The sequence below is a fragment of the Geotrypetes seraphini genome, chromosome 6 (genome assembly GCF_902459505.1).
Source record: "Geotrypetes seraphini chromosome 6, aGeoSer1.1, whole genome shotgun sequence".
NCBI classification, from domain to species: Eukaryota; Metazoa; Chordata; class Amphibia; order Gymnophiona; family Dermophiidae; genus Geotrypetes; species Geotrypetes seraphini.
This window is the reverse complement of record NC_047089.1, coordinates 76530829-76552868: the sequence shown is the minus strand read 5'-3', so window position 1 is coordinate 76552868 and position 22040 is coordinate 76530829. Positions and strand designations below refer to the sequence as shown.

Here is a 22040-nt window from a genome sequence, read left to right as displayed (position 1 = left end):
CGAACATTCTGAAAACAATTACTCCTATCACTGTTGTAATCGTTCTAACATAGTGTCATTTTAGGCAGGAAACAGAGAAGCTGAAAAAATCAAGTTTTGAATTTCATAACCTTGTCTTAAGGTGATCTTTAGAGTTTTCATTTTCACACTTAAAAAAACTGTAATCCATAGAAAATTTTGAGCTTCATTTGATAAAGTTATCAGTTCTGTCCTAAGGCATTGCAGGACTTATTTGAGTTTATAAATCTTTTATATTCTGAATTATACATATCATATTTTCTTGATCAAATTAAATTTAAAAAGAACTTGGGGCCTCTTCTATTAATCTGTGCTAGCAGTTTTTAGCGCAGTGAGCCGCGCTTAATGGCCCGCACTGCTCCCGACGCTCATAGAGTTCCTATGAGTTTCAGAAGTAGTGCAACAAGCTGCTAGTGCAGTTTAATAGAAGAGGGGGTTAGTTTGAAATTGATGCTTCATACAGTACTATCAAGCTATATTTAGTTAATTTAGAAAAAAAAAATTGATCTTATGACATCCTGATTTTATTTAAATGGAAGAAGTAATAAGTCTGTATTCCTCGATAGTTACCTGTGATTTCTATCAACACAACAGTTATCTGGAGAACCTATTAGTCTATAAAATGCCAACTGGTAGAAAAATTAGGTTATGGGATGTTTAAAACTATGATTGATGGCATTTAAACTGGCCTCATATGTGTGAAGGCCATAATGTGCAGAGAGCAAATGCAGAATAAGTCATAAGTAGAATATATTGACCTTTTTATATATAGATGACTTCATTTTCTCCAATTGCTCAATCAGCGGTGCAGTCTGTTAAGATTGGAATTCATTAATGTGCATAAACCATCAGCCTATTCTTCTAGTTGTAATGCATCTTTATGGGTGACATATTCTGTCTAGAGTGGCTGTTTAGCTTTTGTTTGTTAAAGAAAAGTAATATGTTTAGCTGATTAAGTTGCTCTTTCTTTTTGAACTGAATACATTCTTAACATGTTAAAGCATATGTGAACATATGAAGATGCATTTAAGAATACAAAAAATAATGCATAAACCAATGAGAGTGAGAACATTATGGATCTCAGAATCCAGAGAGATGTGCATTATCAGACATGAGATTTAAAACTGTAGATAAATATAAAATTAGACAAATAGAGCGAAAATAGACGTGTAAGGATGTGAAATGTAACAGAAAAACCAAGAAAACATTAACAATAAGTAAATCAACCTTCGAGCAGAACTGAATTATAAAATGTATGAATATGTTTGAGGCAGGAAAGGAAGAAGATCCTGGAGAAGGACCAAAATTGTCTGACAAAGTTACACACAAGAATGGAGTAGATATCGTGCCATTCATGGAAGAAAATGTTTATGAACAAGTTGAAAAACTGAAGGTAGTCAAAGCAATGGGACTGAACAGGTTCCATCCCAGGATATTGAAGGAGCTCAGAGAGGTTCTGGCAGGAGGACAATTGTAATGCCATCAGTGTAGCTATTGTGCTAGATGTTTAGACTGCTTAGATGGTTTCCTAATGAGGCTTGGTAGACATTGAAGAGAAGGATTGACAATGGGGAACCTTGTGGAATGCTACAAATGTTGACCTATTTGTCGGATAGTGTATCTCTAAAATGTACACGGTAGCTGCAAGATTTCTGGAATCCTTGGAACCAGCTGAGGACTTTTCCTGATAGTCTGAAAGAGTTCAGGCAAAATAATAGCAAGCCATGGCCCACTAGGTCGAAAGTACTGATAAGGTCTAATTAGAGTGCGAGTGTGTTTAGTCCCTTGCTCAGTAGGTTGTATAGGTCACTGAGGAGGGAGGCAATTATCATCTCAGTGCTGAATGATGGTCTGAAGTCTAATCGGGAATCGTGGAGTAGCTGAAATTGTTCTAGGGAGTTCATTAGCTGAATTTGAACTATCTCCTCCATATGTTTATGGAGAGGGGATTAACGCAATGGGTTTGTGGTTGTCGGGCTGAGAGGTAGTTTTTTTCCTTGTCTTTTATGATGGTCTGATGATGATGTGGCCTCTTCCTGTGCGGAATTCCCCTCTGTTTAGCTTGTCTACTAACCAAGTGTATAGAGTGGCTAGGAACTTATCTGAGGCTTTGGGCATTAGAGTAGGGGAGCAGAAGTCAATGGGAAAGTATGTGTGAGCATATTTTTAAAATAGATATTGAAATTGAGTCCAGGTGATAAAGTGAATGAGTATCAGTTCATGTAGGTTTGGTGTGCTTGTCCCCTTAAGTTCAGAAGGTTTATATGACTGGTGGATTTTTATTTTTTTTTACACTGAGAGTTTCTTAAGGCTTGTATTTTTGTGCGAAAATAGTGAATGAGGGTGTCCGTGGAGGGAGTGGAATTGGTAGTGCACATTGGAAGGGTGATACCTGTCAGGTTAGTGCTTTAGGAAAGGGGACATTGAAATAGAGGAAACTTGCTCAGTGGTGGAAGAGAGTGATAGGTGTAGTTGAGGGAGTGCTGTTGACAAAGGAAGATATGAGAAAGGTTGCAACTGAAAGGATAGAGGATTGCTGCATTGGGCAATTGACTGCTGGGGACGATGAAGAGAACAGAAAGAATGTTAGCTTTTAGGGAATATTGGGAGTGGAAGCAGAGATAAGACTACTGTGAAAAATGAATATGTGGCTACTTGAGGGTTTTTTCTGACGCTAATGAGCAGAACAGAGCGAGTGTATGACTACTAGGGATGATGAGAGAAGATACCAATTTGTACTTTTTATACAGTTTTTTTGTTTTTTCCTGCTGATTAAAATTACTTGCTTCTTTTACATTTTCTTTTTGTCTGCTACTCATCAAATACTAATAACAAAAAGCAAGTATTATATTTTATATCCCTTCAGTGATTACAGAGAAGGGGAGGCAATCATTTCCAGCTCTAGTGCTTACTGGAATTTTCGTCATTCATGTTTTATTTCTCTCATTGTATCCTTTCTTGTCCTCTATGGGAGTAGCAATTTTGCTGGCTTGCTGAGATTTCCTACAGTGTGATTTGGAGTTGCCTTGACTAGCAATGATGTATCATACTACATATATCTGACTAAATAAATTACCTGTTCACTGTGTTTCCTCTTTGCTTGATCATTTCTTTGCATAGTTAAGGTGAGGATATTATTAACCCCCTTTATTCTACATTTCTTTATCAAGCACGGTTTTATTTTTGCTTGAGGTTTCTTACTGGCTATTGCTGGTTTTTATAACCCTCAAAATCAACTCTCTCTTCTGAGAAATTACCTATAAAAATATCAATAATCATAATAAGAACCCATTCTAAATTGTGATGATTAGTCTACATGTTTTTTCCCGAATAGACAAAAACCTTGAAAGTGAGACAAATCCATACTAAACTATATCAAAGTGGTGGGAAGAAGCCTGAAAAATACAAAAAGAAACCATAGAAATGAGGAGAAAACACCTTTTGATCTTTGACCTTAGTAACTTAGTGACCAATAGGCTATAGTCATAATTGGTCATAACTCCTTTCCTACTATGCGGAGCAGAATTTCTGAAATTAATGTTCTAAGTATATAAAGTACAGTCCAATTGAAGTATAACCACCATATTTCTAATGCATAGTCACCTGTCTGTCTTAAATATTAGAAATGCACTTAATTTTAAGTCAAGGTTTTTTGTTTTTTTGGGGGGAGGGGGTTATTTCATAAAACTTCACAATTTAATATAATACATGACATTACACAACCATCAGCAAACTTGTAACAATTGTAACTATTCAATAATATAAATAAAAGAATAAACAAAAAAAACCCCTAAATATTAAGATACTGAGAAAGCAAAGACCATTTTGCAGCATAAGATGATAGTTTTTCCTCTTCACTAAATACAATTCTATTCTATATGTAAAGCACACACATTTTGCATAAGACACCAAATACAAAGTCTTCTAAGAAGCTAAAACAGTCTGAATTCCTGCAGTTAGAAGTGCATCAAGTAAGTGACAATCATTATTTGCCAATTGAGACTGAACACAGAAAGATTTTTAAATCAGAAATTTAAAACAAATAGGCATATTGAAATGAAAATGGTACAAATTGTTGTCCAGACTTGATGCCAGAAATTATTTGTTTACACACATTCAAATAAAGTATGCCTAAGAGTTCCAACTTGCACATGGCAAGACCGGCAATTCGTAGAAATAGATGGACTGATAAAATGTGATTTTAATGGAGTCCATAGAGATCAATGCGTTAAGAAGTACATAGATTGTGTTACTGAAAAAGAATTATTTGAATTAACTATTTGAAGCTAAAAACTCTTTCGCTCTTTTTCAGCAAAATTGTGACTCATGTCTTCTTCCTAAGTTCTTCGGAAGATTCATCTGCTTCAGTAGATAATAAAAATTTGATGCCACATGACCTAACGTACTAAATAGGGAGCAATATTTAAGTAAATTAGGCTGTTTTTTTTAACTCTGAAATAGATAAATTACAGTTCTGTATTGCAGATTTAGGCTGCAACCATCAAAAGAACCAGCAAAAGTTTTCCATGATTAAAATAAATTAATAAGAGACTTAATATTCCAGATATTCTTTTTCTGCCATCTAGACCAAGAAATTACTTTTTTTTTACCAATGAGTAATTGAGGGTTATGCCACAAGGAATAATATAAAAAGTCAGATCTTGAAATTTCTTTTAAGCTTTTAACATTAGATATATATTTCTAACAACTGGATTACTTAATTTGGCAGTGTACCTTTCGAATCCTGGAAACCTGTTTTACGGAGAAGGAGAAATTGCATCTTCAAACAATAACCAATTAGGCAATGATAGATCTGAGGAAAACCAAACCCTGACAAAGGATAAAAGCTTTGTGATAGAAGTATAAATCAGATAAATTAACTCCACCATGAGATTTAGGAGCTTTCAATTTAGATACAGCAATTCTGGTAGGTTTATTACCTCACAGGAAATTAGCTAATTAACTTTTCTACACTCCTATAAAAAGACCGAGAAAATAGGAGGATACCATATTTTTCGCTCCATAAGATGCGCCCTAGATTTAGAGGATGAAAACAAGCAAAAAACCATTCTGAACCAAATTCTCCCTGCCAGGCTCTGCACCCAATCTTGCCAAGCTCTGTACCCTGTCACCCCTTCCTGCCAGGCTCTGTACCTGTCCCCCCCCCCCTCTGGTGGTCTAGTGGTAAGCCGGTAGAGGAGGGATCCGTTCCTGCTGACTAACAATTATTCACACACTCCCAGTATCTTTTTAAATCATCCCCCCGTAACCCCCAGTACCTTTTTAAATCACCCCCTCAAACCTTCCTCCAGTACTTTTAAATCATCCCCCCATCCTCCCCAGCACTTTAATGGTAAACAATTTTTTATTGATGATAAAGAAAAAGAAAACCACACAGTATGATAAACAATAAAGCATACAACTGCCAAAAACTGAAACAACAACCAATAAATAAAAATATCATCATTAGTGCAGAGAAACCTCCCTCCCCCCACCCCCCTTGCAGCAACTCAGGCATTGCCCTCAAAGAAGATCCAACCCAGTGTCCCAGGGCCTTCGACTCTTATAGGCCTAAAATATGAGCACCCACCCAGCCCTGTAAGAATCTGCCCCCCAGTACTTTTTAAATCATCCCTTCATACCCCCAATACTTTTAAAACACCCCTTCCCACCGCCCCCTTTTAAAACACACCGCCGCTACCCTTTTTAAAATACCCTACCGCCCACCGCCACTGTAGTACCTGGTGATCCAGTGTGTTTCCCTCCCTCGCTAGCAGCGCTTAGGTCAGGAGCACGGAAGCCAGGAGCAAGCTTTCCGCTCTCCTGCTTGGGCCTGCGCCCTATCTGAATGGCTGTGTTCAATTCAAAATTATAGTTCTGAATCATTATTAAAAATTAAGCTATAGTGGATCGGTTTTGAACTGTGGTCCTTTTTAATGGACAGCAATACAAACTTAGATAAGACTTATTTCATTAAGCAAAGTGTGATTTATAAGTGTGTTAAAGGCTTGTCCAGATTTAAAATTACTAGTTTTAGTCATGACATAGTGGTCTTTTTCATCTCTGTATATTTTTTGACATTGCAATGGTAACCTAGAGAGCTGATGAAATTCCCTCAATCTCTTTTCACAGAGGGTGATGAAACGGGAGTGATGGATAGCCTACTGGAGGCTTTGCAATCGGGTGCTGCTTTCCGAGACCGCAGAAAACGGACACCGAGGCCTAAAGGTAAATATTAAACTCATTGTAAGTTATTTCCTTAGTTTTGCTCCACTAATGCAATACTGAAAGACTGAACTACTCTGAGTCAACAACATCCTTAATCTTTTCTTTACAATGACAAATTTTTGGAAGGCACTTATTCAATTTGACTAATGCCAGTACTATTTTGCATATCAGGTCGGTGAACATAACATAACCTGATATTTATAACAAAACCCATCTGTGGAACTATATAATCTGTGGGGTTTACATAGAGATATTCTATATATAGATATAAATAAACAGACACACAATATATATCTGTATCTATATAAAGCCTCTCTCTCACTATATATATATATATATATATATATATATATATATATATATATATATATACTAGTCTTTAAGCCCGTTACATTAACGGGTGCTAGAATAGATGTGTGTGTGTCTTTCTTTCTTTCTTTCTCTCTCCCCTTGGCCGCTTTCTGTCTCTCTCTTTCCTCGGCTGTCAACCATCACCCCTTGCCTGTTCCACCTGTCCAGCAGTTGGCCTTCTCCCTTCCTTTTACCTCCCCCTGTCCAGCAGCACTCCTTACCTGCTCCCCCTGTCCCTCTTCCCTGCTCCCCCTGTGCAGCAGCACTTCTTCCCTGCTCCCCAGTCACTCTTTCCTGCTCCCCCTGTCCAGCAGCACTTCTTACCTGCTCCCCTGTTCCTCTTCCCTGATCCCCTGTTCCTCTTCCCTGCTCTCCCTGTCCAGCAGCACTCCTTATTTTCTCCACCTGACCCTCTTCCCTGCTCCCCCTGACCCTCTTCCCTGTTCCCCCTGTCCAGCAGCACTCCTTACCTGCTCCCCCTGTCCAGCATGCGGCTCCTCTTCTTTAAAACAACCTACCGGCTGTAACATTTGTTTCCTGTGTCTCTCTCTCTCCTTAGTGTTTTGTTATTTTTTTCAATCTGTCTCTTTAGCCCCCCTGTCCTTCTGTGAGTGTCTGTGTGTCTCTCTCTCATTGTCCTCTGTGTTTTGTGATTTTTTCAATCTGTCTCTTTAGCCCCCTGTCCTTCTGTGAGTGTTTGTGTGTCTCTGTCCTTGTCCACTGTTGTTTGTTTGTTTTTTTAAATCTCTGTTTAGCTCCTGATCCCCTGTTCGCGGATCTGAGTGTAGGGCCGTTTTATAGGGCCGTGTCTGGCGGCGCCATGTAGGGCGGAAGCGGGAGGCGGGACCTCAGCACCGGCCGGGCGGCTCGCACCGCCAGCCCCCAGGAGCTCCCGGCCGCCGCCGGCGTGCCATGGTACAGGAAGAACAGAGATCGGATCAGGGAACACGGCACCGTGAGAGCCGTGTGAGAGCTGCTACCCTCAGCTGTTTGTTTTTTTTGTTTTTGTAGTTGAAAGCCGCTGCCGCCGCATTTAGGGTTCGCCAACCGCCAGCGCTCAGCCGCACCGTGAGAGCCGGGTGAGAGCGGCGACCCCCAGCTGTGTATTTTTATTTTTATTTGAAAGCCGCCGCCGCAGCTCCTCTCTCAATCCTGGTGCAGTTCGAGAGAGGTGCCGGAGAGCTGGGGGTGAGGAAGGCCGCCGCAGCTGTGTAATTTTTTTTTTTTTTTAATTTGAAAGCCGCCGCAGAACTATGCACAGTGAGAGGCGGGGCCGCGCATGCACAGTCGTGTTTCCATGACGGATCAGGGAACACGACTTTTGAGTGCGCATGCGCAACCTAGCATTTTATTATATTAGATATATATACACATATATATATACATATACATATATATACACACATATGCTTATACATAGATAGATATACACATACACTCACATAGGAAGTAAACATTTGAACATTCCTCACTCACATAAGAAGTAAACATCTGAGCATTCCTCACTAACGCCCCTTAAAATCAAGCGTTTTAGCATGGGCCAGCACAGTAAATGCTCCAACGCTCATAGGAATTGAATGAGCATTGGAGCATTTCCCACAGCAGCAGCGCTACCGCAGTTTGATAAAAGGGAGCCTAAGGTGTTTTTTTTGTTTTTTTTTAATTTATACTTTTACAAATTAACATGTCAATCAGTACTTGAAGGAAATATAACAATCCAATAAGAAAAACAATTATTAATTATGAAATAATGCCACATAGTAACTATGAGTAAAATCCACAATCTGAGAGGAGAAGGAATCATTCACTTCCAAGGGTAGTTGGTTTCAAGAAATAAACTAAATTAATACATTACAAATAACAGAGTACAGTTGGAGTTATTTAACTAATGGCCTGCTGGGTAGATTCCATGGAGGTATCTGAAATTCTTGTGGTTACTTTACCTTCAAGAAAAAACTGCAATTGATCGGGTTCATAGAAAATATATCTGTTACTCTGATAAGTAATGCAACATTTACAGGGGAAACGTAATTGAAAAGTTGCCCCTAAACTCAAAACAGACTGACGACAAGCCAAGAACTTCTTGCGTCTGGCTTGTGTCCACTTAGATACATCAGGAAATATAGAAATTTTGAATCCATGAAATTCCACCTTTTCAGTCCTATAGAATAGACGAAGAATTGCTTCTTTATCTTGAAGAAAAACAAAAGTTACCAATAAAGTAGCTCTAGTCATTAAATCTTCTTGCGATGTCTCCAGCATACCAGTGAGATCCATTTCTCCCGGTATGACGTTCCCTTTATCTTTATCCTCCTTTGGTAAATTTAAGTAATATATCTTTTGTAATGGTGGCAAATTTCAGGAAATTTCAAAACAGTATTCAAAAAAGAATGAAATAGGTCCCTAGGAGATTGAAACTTGGAAACAGGAGCCTAAGTTAAATATTTCCCTGAACCTGAAAAATAAATTGCCTAGCTCAAAATTTTAAGAATGATTATATTAAGCTTTTGTTTTATGGTTTTTGCAGATACAGAGCAAAGCCTTAGTCCGCACTCACAGAGGCCTGTTCTGAAGCCTTGTAACCATGGTAATGAAGCATGTTCGTAACTTGCATGTTCTTATCATAACATATATTGTTGATCTTTGCTTTCAGAAAGTGGCTGTGGTGTTTGCTTGTTTTTTATTGGACACAATGAGTACCGTATTTTCGCGGATATAACGCGCACCATTGTAAAACGCGCACAGGGGTATAGCGCGCAGAAATCACGATGATATGTACAAAAACTTTTCTATACCGCGCTCAGGCATATACCGCGCATGCTGCCCGACTCTCCTCTGGCCACCCCGACTCTCCTTTCGCTCTCCCCGACTCTCCTCTGGCCACCCCGACTCTCCTTTCGCCCTCCCCGACTCTCATCTGGTTGCCCCGACTCACCCTGACTTTCGGTGCACTGCCCCGACTCTCCTCTGGTTGCCCCGACTCACCGTTCACCCGCCCTGACTTTCGGTGCACTGCCCCGCCTCTCCGTGCCTGTCCCCCTTGAAGTCCTGTCCCCCCTTGAAGGTCTGCCTGTCCCCCCTTGAAGGTCTGCCTGTCCCCCCTTGAAGTCCTGTCCCCCTTGAAGGTCTGCCTGTCCCCCTTGAAGATCTGCCTGTCCCCCCTTGAAGTCCTGTCCCCATCCTGAAAGCCTGATGCCCCCCCTCGACGTCCGGTTCTTCTCCCCCCTCGGCAGGACCACTCGCACCCCCACCCCGAAGGACCGCCGACTCCCCGACAATATCGGGCCAGGAGGGAGCCCAAATCCTCCTGGCCACGGCGACCCCCTAACCCCACCCCGCACTACATTACGGGCAGGAGGGATCCCAGGCCCTCCTGCCCTCGACGCAAACCCCCTCCCCCCAACGACCGCCCCCCCCCAAGAACCTCCGCCCGTCCCCCAGCCGACCCGCGACCCCCCTGGCCGACCCCCACGACACCCCCACCCGCCTTCCCCGTACTTTGTGTAGTTGGGCCAGAGGGGAGCCCAAACCCTCCTGGCCACGGCGACCCCCTAACCCCACCCCGCACTACATTACGGGCAGGAGGGATCCCAGGCCCTCCTGCCCTCGACGCAAACCCCCCTCCCTCCAACGACCGCCCCCCCCCAAGAACCTCCGACCGACCCGCGACCCCCCTGGCCGGCCCCCCCACCCCCCTTCCCCGTACCTTTGGAAGTTGGCCGGACAGACGGGAGCCAAACCCGCCTGTCCGGCAGGCAGCCAACGAAGGAATGAGGCCGGATTGGCCCATCCGTCCTAAAGCTCCGCCTACTGGTGGGGCCTAAGGCGCGTGGGCCAATCAGAATAGGCCCTGGAGCCTTAGGTCCCACCTGGGGGCGCGGCCTGAGACACATGGTCGGGTTTGGCCCATGTGCCTCAGGCCGCGCCCCCAGGTGGGACCTAAGGCTCCAGGGCCTATTCTGATTGGCCCACGCGCCTTAGGCCCCACCAGTAGGCGGAGCTTTAGGACGGATGGGCCAATCCGGCCTCATTCCTTCGTTGGCTGCCTGCCGGACAGGCGGGTTTGGCTCCCGTCTGTCCGGCCAACTTCCAAAGGTACGGGGAAGGGGGGTGGGGGGTCGGCCAGGGGGGTCGCGGGTCGGTCGGAGGTTCTTGGGGGGGGCGGTCGTTGGAGGGAGGGGGGTTTGCGTCGAGGGCAGGAGGGCCTGGGATCCCTCCTGCCCGTAATGTAGTGCGGGGTGGGGTTAGGGGGTCGCCGTGGCCAGGAGGGTTTGGGCTCCCTTCTGGCCCAACTACACAAAGTACGGGGAAGGCGGGTGGGGGTGTCGTGGGGGTCGGCCAGGGGGGTTGCGGGTCGGCTGGGGGACGGGCGGAGGTTCTTGGGGGGGGGCGGTCGTTGGGGGGAGGGGGTTTGCGTCGAGGGCAGGAGGGCCTGGGATCCCTCCTGCCCGTAATGTAGTGCGGGGTGGGGTTAGGGGGTCGCCGTGGCCAGGAGGGTTTGGGCTCCCTCCTGGCCCGATATTGTTGGGGAGTCGGCGGTCCTTCGGGGTGAGGGTGCGAGTGGTCCTGCCGGGGGGGGGATGTATCGGACGTCGGGGAGTCGGCCGGGCAAGAGGGCTTGGGCTCCCTCTTGCTCCGATCGTGGATGCGGGTGCGGGTGGGAGCGCGTGCGAGCGGTCGTTCGGGGTGGGGGTGCGAGCGGTCCTGCTGGGGGGGTGAATCGGGCGTCGGGCGGAGTGGGAACTATGTTTAAAAACTTTTGTATACCGCGCTCAGGCATATAACGCGCGAGGGGTATGCGCGGTACGTAAAATCACGTATAACGCGCGCGTTATATCCGCGAAAATACGGTAATTTTATAAGGGAGCATGTATTTTAAGCAATAAAGTGTTCACTGATTTTGGTGATATTTTAGCTACATAAGCATGTAAATGTCAAAGTTTTCCTAGGTAACTGACTCTAATTTCCTTGTAATTACATAGCTTTTTTAAATTCATCTGCTTAGAAATAGATATTAGCAGAATGTGATATAATGACCTCTTATATAAAATACCAAACGAAAAGTATATGCTTTGAACGGATAGCACATAATTTGCCACTGGGCATTCACAGAGGTTGAGTTTGGGCGGAACATGGAGGCAAATGTGTAGATGGTAAATTGCAATGATTTTTGCATCTACTTGATAAATATTGTCATGAACATTTATACCAGGACTTGGGTTGATGTAAATATCTGCACCCACTACTTAGACTAGTAGTTTATTAAGATAGCTAGGTGCTTTCTTGCCATTATAGAATAGGTTTCACATAGGCCCCTTTAAAGGCATTTTAACTTAGCACTCTCTTATAAAATAGTTTCCATTATGACCCTGAATTAAAATATTACCGTATTTTTTGCTCTATAAGACGCACCAGACCATAAGACGCACCCACCTGTAGAGGAGGAAAACCCAGAAAAAAAAAATACCACCGCCCTGTACCCCCCTCTGGTGGTCTAGTGGTAGGTCAGGACAGGGTCTTATAGAGTGAAAAATCTGTAGGCACCTCCCCCCCCCCTGTGTAGGTAGCACAGGCACAAACCCGACCCCCCATAGGCAGCAGAGGCATCCCCCATAGGCAGCACAGTCACAACCCCCTCTTCCCCCGTAGGCAGCCCAGGCACGCACACACCCCAGTACCTTTTTTAAAGTCCCCTTTCTGCGCTCCTGCCTGTCTCCTTCGTCGGACGGCTCTTTGGTTCGGGCAGAGCGGCGCAGAAGGCAGGTGTATGCTGTTTGCCTTCCTGCCTGGTCCGGCACTGCTCCCCGATTGGCTGCAGTCAGAGAACTGACTGTAGCCAATCGGGGAGCGGCACAGGACCAGGCAGGAAAGCAAACAGCACATGCCTTCCTTCTACGCCGCTCTGCCTGAACCATAGAAAAGCCATCCGGCGAGGGAGACAGGCAGGAGCACGGAAAGGGGACTTTAAAAAAGGTACCCAGGGGGGTGGTGCCTGGGCTACCTATAGGGGGTATTTGCTCCATAAAACGCACCCTTATTTCCATCCCCTTTTTGGGGATGGAAAAAGTGCGTCTTATGGAGTGATAAATACGGTAACTCCCTCCCCTTTACAAAACCTCAGTGCATTTTATAGCACAGGCCGTGGCAGTAACAGCTTTGATGCCTTTAAGAATTCTGAGCATCAGAGCTATTACCGCCGTGGCCAGTACTAAAAACCATGCTCTGGTTTTGTAAAAAGGGGGGGTTTAAGTAAAGAGTAATAGACTCTGTAAGGGATAGCTTGAAATTCTTTCTAATGAATGTATATTGCTTTTCTGCCATGAACAACATATTATTGAACTTAATTTCAACACATAAGCTGTCAAATGTGGAAGACCGTGCAATGATTGGGTGGTGAGGTGCTTGGGGGCTTGACCTCCATTTCACACCTTCAGATCTCTGAGCATAAATTTTCCATATTTAAAGCTTTATATTTATGCTTGACTATATTTTGTAAAGAATCTTTTAGGATTGAGGGAAGTATTTTTTGATCTTTGATATATTCTTCAAGTTTCCCTCTTTCAAATTTGTTTTTTATTTTTTTTCCCCAGTAATTGATTTTGACTAAGTATGGTTAACTAATTGCATTTTCCCTTATATTGTTTTTGGGGTTTTTTTAAAGTACATTTTAAAAGATGGCCTGTAAAGTTAGTTATATTGTATATACTTTTCATGATCTACTTTTCTTTTGAAAGCCCACATAAAATATAGGTTGCCACAGAACTAACAAAATTGTTTAAAATATTTGTTGGTTTAGAGCAGTGGTTCCCAAACCTGTCCTGGGGGACCCCCAGCCAGTCAGGTTTTCAAGATATCCCTAATGAATATGCATGAGAGAGATTTGCATATAATGGAAGTGACAGGTATGCAAATCTCCCTCATGCATATTCATTAGGGATATCTTGAAAACCTGACTGGCTGGGGGTCCCCCAGGACAGGTTTGGGAGCCACTGGTTTAGAGCCTGGTCTAGTAAGCTTGTGTCCCATTCTTGGTCTGTGTGTGGGGGGGGGGGAAAGCCTTAACAAATCAGATGTTACTACTTTTATTAAAATAAGTAAAGTTTAGAGCAATAAAATTCAAGGTAAGAGGTCTTTTAAATTGTTCGGAGTCATTCTTTATGTAGCAACTATAGACAAATATTTTTGTTAAATTAAGCTTAAGGTATGTTAAGGACTGTTAAAAATACTCTGGTAATGGTACAAATTAAATAAACCTTGACTAATATGTACAAATGTGTCCTTTGATGAAATAATGTTAAAATTAACATAGCTATGAATGCTATGAATAATTATTAGAGGCTAGCTAAATATCTCAGTGGACAAAGATAATTCAATGTTTGTTTTGAAAGAGAGAACTGATCATTATGAAGGCAATAATCAAAGCCCTTTCCTTAATACAATAGCATTTTATCCATGGATAAGAGGAAGTGAGGAGAGGGTGAGGCAATGAACTATACAGTATATACAATTTTGTGTAATCAAAATTACACACATTTGATGGATATATTCCAGGGTCAAAAATTAAAGCAAAGCTTTAGTGGATATTTAATTTGATAATTTATTTATTTAGTCATTTATTTAGCCCGTCCTCCCAAAAGGAGCCCAGAACGGGTTACAAGGGTATGTTCATAGTATGGGTAGTACAAACTTTAGTGAGAAATACAGACTTTACAGCATTTACTGCATAGACATAACATACTGACTGAGTGGACATAGGAGTGGATTAAGTTGCAGCGTTTTCAGTGTAGATATAACATGGAGGTAAAAATAGCTTTTCTTAGCAGGTGGATGCATCTTTGATTGTTGGAGAATGTGGTGCTAATTATGGTTATATTTGTGGTGGCATGCAAGTTTTAGTGAGATTCTGTTTGGTGTATTAGGTAGTATCTTGCAGGTAAATGTATTCTTGGCATCGGCACCAACATGGACAATGTGGATTATTGCTTCTGATATGATTGTTTGAACATTTCTCTTCATAAGTATAGCATAAGTGTGTTTGCATGAATTTGCAAAATCTTTCAAGTACCATATCCAGTTTATTGGAAACCTAATCTGCAAAGTAAGACTAGATGAGAGAGAAACTTGTATGGATATGTAAACTTGATCTATACATTTCTGTTTGTGTTTGGGATCTGCAAGCAGTCCAACATAATAGTTTTCTCAATAGTGAGCCTAAGATTTTTCTGATCTTGTAACAGTAGTAAATGTCCTCTTTGAATAGGGTTCTTATTGAAAAATAATATAACAAGAACCCAGAACTGTTAAACTATCACTTTTAATTTGTCATATCCTAGTTCCTAAAAAATAAAGTTTATCCTTATAAAAAAATTTTCTCTCTTAAATCAAATGTAACATGAATAAACCAGATTTTTGACTCAGTTTAAGAATGATAATGCTGATCATTTTCAGTTTCTTGTTGAGAGATTCTGGAATTTCCAGGTGTGACAGGTATGGCAGGTAATATGAAAGCCGAGTTGTTCGATTAAACCAATACTAGGCTTTGTGAATAAATCAAAACAAAGTGAATATATTAACATTTGGGAATTAAAATTAGAGATTTAGTGAAAACGCATGAGATATAATTAAAAATTGATATGTTTAATTTGCTTTAAAATCTGCACTCAAGCTTGTGTTAAAAGAATTCAGAGGTTGTTTTTGTGTCTGATATAGGAAGGGTGAAATCATAAGAAAATATACAAGAAGATGTATAAGTTTTTTCTGCTTTCTATAGATAAGGATACAGGCCTGTACAGAAATAATTTATGTTTCAAAAAGTCAAAAGATATAATAAGGGTTGTGCAGAAGTCATAAGGAGGAAAAACACTGTCACCTATTGAGCTTAATGTACAAGTGGATTTGCCTATCTTTACATTGTATTTTACTTTTGTTCCAGGACATAGAAAGTTAACTGTATAATTGCATTGAAAATATATGTTTTTGTAAATGTACTAGGCACAGGATGTACATTCAAAGAAGATGTTTTTGGAAAGCCTGGCAACGTGAGGCCATTGTATGATAACGCTATAGAATGATGTCAGGGAAGTATAAATGTATAATATTTCAGAACTTGTCTTTGGGAGAATTTTATCAGGAGAATCTTGATGAGTCTTCTTTTCTCCCCTTGGATATAAAAGAATGCTGTTATTAATTTTACTTTACGTCTCTTAAATAAACTCAAATATTTTATTCATTGAAGCACTCTGCGTTTTGTGTCCAATTTATTTTAACAGCCACCAGGATGGAAAGTCTTCTCTTCTGCATAAGAGGGGAATTTTCATCCTGTGGAACTTCTCCTGAACCTATATCCAGGTAAATAGCAGCTGCCCTGGATATACTGTATAAATTGCAAATAGGCACAGATTAAACACATTAATTCATGTAGCACACATTTGAAGTTTGCACATATATTAAGATTATTCTGTGTGTGAATAGTACATTCTTTGCTCAATTCCTGTTTCCATGTGCGATTCTGGTCATAAGGAAATTTAGCTTGATGATTCTTCTATCAGCTGCACACATAAGAACTGGCCCACAGAGGTTGTCCATCCATGTGTATACAGTACATATCTTTCATTTACTCTTGAAACCTTCAAGCATGTATAATTCTTCTCCTACTTATAGGGCTTGAATAACTATATAATATATCTTGCCATAACTGTCTAGCTTCTGTTAATGTACATGGAATCCATTCTATATTGTTTGTTTTACTTTAATGGCATGAATAGAACATAAGTATCATGCCGAGTAATATAGATGATCTATGGAGCCTAGCATCATGTCTCCCAATTGTGATCAATCTGGGTCATTTGGGAGTACCTGTCATCTTTATTGAAAATTATTTCATTGTTGCTCATTCAGTTCCTAGTTAAGCATGTATTTTGGATGCTAACATTTGGGGCTATTCTTAATCCTTACTCCAGGGGTGCCTACACTTTTTTGGCTTGCAAGCTACTTTTAAAATTACCAAGTCAAAATGATCTACCAACAATAAAATTTAAAAAATACACAAAGCACACTGTACACAGAGAAAATGTTAATTATCATTTATATTTATGGGGTTTTTTCAAAGAGGTCAAGGCAGATGACTTTAAAATATGCAATGTCACCTCAGTAACAACTATACAGAAATAGACAAATATACCCCCTCCCTTTTTACTAAACCGTGATAGCGGTTTTTAGCGCAGGGAGTGTGCTGAATGCTCCGCGCCACTCTCGACGCTCATAGGCTTCCTGCGCTAAAATCCACTATTGTGGTTTAGTGAAAGAGAGCTATAGAGCAAAATATAGACAGCAGATATAAATTCTCAAAATGGACACATTTTGATCACTAAATTGAAAATAAAATCATTTTTCCTATCTTTGTTGTCTGGTGATTTCATGAGTCTCTGGTTGCACTTTCTTCTTCTGACTGTGCATCCAATATTTCTTCCCTTCTTTCAGCCTCCTGCATGCTTCCTCTCTTTCAGACCTCATTCCATTCCCCAACCAACATCTCTGACCTTCTATGAGTTCAACTTTTTCTTCCTCTCTCCCTGCCTGACCCCTGCCACCCAACACACTCCATTCCCTCCCCTAACTTTTTTTTCTGCCTCTCGCCTTGCCTCCTCCCCTTTCTTTCTTACTTTCTTTCTCTCTCCCTGCCCCCCCCCTTTTTTCTGTCTGTCTTGTCTTTCTCCCCAAACCACCACCACTGGGGCTGTCATCTGGGAATAGGCCCTTGAGCCACTGCTGTCATCTGAGAACAGGCCCCCAAGCCGCCGTTGCCATTGAGTTCTCCCTGTTCCCCGATGCCGCAACAGGCCAGCAGCGACTTCAGAAGTGCCAGGCCCACCAGCCTTCACACACACCCCCCCCCCCCCCCCCCGATGTCAATTCTGATGTTGGAGAGGAAGTTCTGGACCAACCAAGTTCTGGAACTTCCTCTCTGAAGTCAGAATTGATGTGGGGGGGGAGGGTAGTGAGGGGAGAAGGTGGTGTGTCCAGCACTTCTGCAGTCACTGTTGGCTTGTTACAACGTTGGGGAAGCGGGGAGAATGCAAAGACAACGCAAGTCTATCGCAGAGCCCAGGATGGGCTCTGCGATAGACTCGCATTACCTTTGCAATCTACTGGTCAATCACGATCGACCTTTTGGGCACCCCTGCTTTACTTAGTAAATCAATAACAGTGGCTAAATTTTCAACTAATTATATTTACATATAAATAACGCAAAAACGTTACAACCCAGAAATACAATTTTTCATATAGATCCTCAGCAGACTCTTAGTTAACTATTTATCATTCATGCAAACATCGCATGAGCCGCTCTCTTTATTGGATCCATTTTGATATGTAAAGTGTATTCAGTGAATTCTTGATATTAATTTACTACTTTATTAATAATACTTATTTAATTTTGCATTTGGGGACCACCTCTACCAACATGCCATGTTTCATTCTTCCTCAGGGTTGAAGCTTCCAACATATCCAACTAAAACAAGAACCAAAATTGCCAAGAGATCCGATTGTAAGAGAAATCTTGTAACGTCATTTAAAAGACATTTCTTTAATATAGAAAATGCATTTAAATCTTTCGACTGAAAAATAATGCTAATACAAGACATCGTATTATATATAGATTATAGAAATATAACTTACTATCTCGTGGAATTCTTAAGTATATCTGTTAGCTCCACAGTGACACATTAACTACTGGTGTCTGGCATATGTTCTGGTTTGTTTATCAGGTGCCCAATTGAAAACACTTTAAATTGTTCAATTTTCCTTCCACTAGAGCTCTTAGTTACTGTGTCCAGATTCAACTTAGAGACCGATGATGCCAAAAACGTAAGAGTGAAATAAACATTTCCCCCTAAAGGACAAACAAAAAACTCAAAGCAAATAATCATTAAGGAGGATCTATAGCCTTCTTTTTATACTATTGACATCCAGTCAATCTCTTAAGTCCCTCTGGGACTAGTCATGAATAGGCATGAACATCAACCCACACAATCTACAGTAGGTGCTATTTCAGCAGAATTTCTGCTAGTATTTTATAAAGACATAAAGGAGCTTATTTTCAAAGCACTTACACATAAAGTACCTTAGGTTTCTATGGCAAAAAAAATAGGTGCCCTCCTTCCCTTTAACCTAGGCACCCTTTTGTTCTTTATCCATTCTTTTAGAAGGTAATTTTAACAAACTAGTTACAAGAAAGGGAGTATAGTACACTGGTACCTTGAAAATGGTCATGTGGAGTGCAATTTTATAACCAGTCACCATGTTTAAGATAGGTATTACCACTATTTATTATTTCTATAATGCTGAAAGGTGTACGCAGCACTGTATATTTTAACATACAATAGGCAGTCCCTGATCAGAAGAGCTTACAATCTAATTTAGACAGGACATTTCAGGGTTTGGGAAGTTATAGTGGGTATAGGTATCTGACAGCAGTGAGGGGGAGTTAAGAGTTGAAAGCAGTTTCAAAAAAGTGGGCCTTTAGCTTGGTTTTGAACACTGCCACTGACAGAGCAAATATGCTTGCTTTATAACAAAATGGTAGCATTTTTATTTAATTAAAAAAATTACTAGCATATTTTGCCAAATAAATACCTTCATTTTAAGATATGATCACTTAGGACTCCTTTTACGAAGCCGCGTTAGCGGTTTAACACGCGTAATAGCGCGTGCAAATTTGCCGGCCACGCTAGCCGCTACCGCCTCCTCTTGAGAAGGTGGTAGTTATTCAGCTAGCGCAGGGGTTAGCGCGTGCTAAAAATGTGCGTGCGATAAAGCCTTTAACGCGGCTTCGTAAAAGGAGCCATATAGCTGGTATAAACGGATGCACATACATTACTACTACTGCTTATCACTTATATAGCGCTGAAAGGTGTATGCAGCGCTGTATATTTTGACATTTGTAGATGGTCCCTGCTTGGAAGAGCTTACAATCTAACTTGGACAGTGAAAAAATGCACCATATAAACCACTATTTGGTACTTTATAAGAGTTGATTTAAATACATTAATTGTCATGCATTGTTAGCGGAGACTTAGAGGGGACATGATAGAAACTTATAAGATCATGAAAGGCATAGAGAAGGTAGAGAGGGACAGATTCTTCAGACTAGCGGGGGCAACAAAAACAAGAGGGCATTCAGAAAAATTGAAAGGAGACAGAATCAGAACAAATGCTAGGAAGTTCTTCTTCACTCAGAGGGTGGTGGACACTTGGAATGCGCTTCCAGAGGAGGTGGTAGGACAGAGTACGATTCTGGGTTTCAAAATGGGATTGGATGATTTCCTAAAGGATAAGGGGATTGAAGGGTATAGATAGAGGGTTACTATACAGGATATTAAATGATTAGGGAATAAAAAGTTTTAGGTAAAGGATTACTTACAGGTCATGGACCTGGAGGGGGGGGCCGCCACGGGAGCGGACTGCTGGGCATGATGGACCCATGGTCTGATGCGGCAGAGGCGATGCTTATGTTCTTATGTTAGCATCTAAAATTGAGCACCACTTTATAAAATGACCTCCTATGGTAATCTTTGCTTAGGGCATTCTGTTTAAAACCAAGGGTTTGGATAAGTTCCCCACTGATCCCTTAGTTATTACAGTGAACTGCAAAAACAGAGAGAGAGAGAGAGAAAACACCACACACATTTCACATTGGATGAGAGTAAATCACAAAAAATTTCTTAGTTTACTTGAAAGCCAATTAGCATACAAATCAGAAGGTAATAGTTTCATAAATATGCCAAGACAAAACTGATTAAAGTGGCTTAATTTTCATAAATAGCAGTATTTAGCTTACAGCCTTTCAGAAAGAACAGTATAAAAATACAGGTAATTTATAAAAGCAATTAGTGATGTTTTTATTCCAAGATAAATAAAAATGAGAATGCATTTAGTAGAATTAATAATAGAATCCCACAAAATCTGACAGTTTCTACACACAAAATATTTTTGACTAGAATAAAGGGTAATTATAATTTGACCTATGTTAATCATAATTACTTCATACTATGATTCTCATGTAGCATTGTTCACAAGCTAGGGGATTAGATGATTGGAGGAAGATTCAAGATAGCACTAGTATAAGCATGGAGGAATTTCTAGCTTCACTTCTGTCTTCCTTCATGGAAAAAAGGAAGTTCTCTCATGCTGCTATGCATGTGAATAGTACTGCTATTTATTTTATTTTATTTTTTTTAAGAGGAGCAGTAACTGGTACTACTGCATTGGGTTCCATTCTTCACTTCCTCCACTTCCTATCAATTAAAGCCGCCCTATTCGACAAATTCATTGACTAAATAGATGGCCCTCTCTCACTATGATATTCCCCACTGTAAACGCTAATTCAATCTCTCAGGTAACTCCAATTTTCATGTATTCTTTACCCATGGAACTCCAATTAATAACTTTTCTATTTTATGCTTCCTGTTATTCGCTCACTGTTTAGCCTTCTTTCAATGTGAACAGCCTAGAAGTCGCTTGACTATGGCGGTATAGTAAAATAAAGTTATTATTATGTTATTGCCTCCCCCCCCTGCAGTCTGATAGCAGAGAAGAAAGATCATGCTCAATTCCTTCTCCCCATAATTGCCCTATCTTTTCTCATTGTTTCTTCCTACATAGGAAATATATTCCAGGAAAAGTGGAAGGAAGATAGTTAATGTCTTATTAAAGAAATGACAATTTTGCATGAGGTAAAACTCTTTATAGTTTATAAATCTTTCATTTTGTCTAAGTCTTAATAATATTGTAATTTATAGCTAAAGAGACGTATGATCAAGAAAAATCTTACCGTGCCTGTCAAAATCAAGAGAAGAGTGGTAGGAGTGACCCTAAAAGGCCTTTTAGGGCACACAAACATGAGAGATGCCAAACCGGGTCAGTCCAAGGGGCTGTCAAGCACAGTATCCCATTTCAATATTGGTGAAGAAGACACAAAACAGAGAAAATAATCCTCTGAAAATAAATCAACAAATCATGCAAAATTAGTGAATCCACATTACAAGTACCTGGCAAGATTTCATGCTGGCTATGCCCAGGAATAAGCAGTGGCTTTTCCCTAAGTTTGCCTGGCTAATAATGGTTTATAGACTTTTCCTCCTAGAACTTGTACAAACCATTTTTTAATTCAACTAGGCTAACTGCTTTGACCATATTGTCTGGCAATGAATTCCAGAGAGAGTGTAATGAGCGTAATAAAAAGGCTCATTTGGCAGCTTCACCCTTAATATTACCAGGAAGCATTTTGTACCATGTGTCAGATGCAACGACACACACTAGAATTTTGCAGGTAAGTAAAGGGGGACTTACATGGGAGGACTGGGGGAAGGGGGGGGAGTATTAGGGAGTTTCCATTGGGAAGCCATTGGGGGGGGTCTCAGCTGGGTGATATTTGGGGTTGCTTT

At 41.1% G+C, this 22040-nt stretch overlaps 1 protein-coding gene across 5 annotated transcripts in view; it reads left to right on the top strand.

Annotated features, from left to right (window-relative positions):
* The window catches only part of DIAPH3 (diaphanous related formin 3), a 394284-nt gene that overhangs the window by 253221 nt on the left and 119023 nt on the right, over positions 1-22040 (top strand). For 2 of the 5 annotated variants that reach the window (XM_033949907.1, XM_033949908.1), the window contains 2 exons: positions 6151-6246; positions 9125-9184. In XM_033949907.1, the coding sequence (XP_033805798.1) occupies positions 6151-6246; positions 9125-9184 (156 nt within the window). Of the gene's footprint in view, positions 1-6150; positions 6247-9124; positions 9197-15588; positions 15696-22040 lie in introns of those variants that run through there. The other 3 variants (XM_033949910.1, XM_033949911.1, XM_033949909.1) reach the window with 3 other exon arrangements.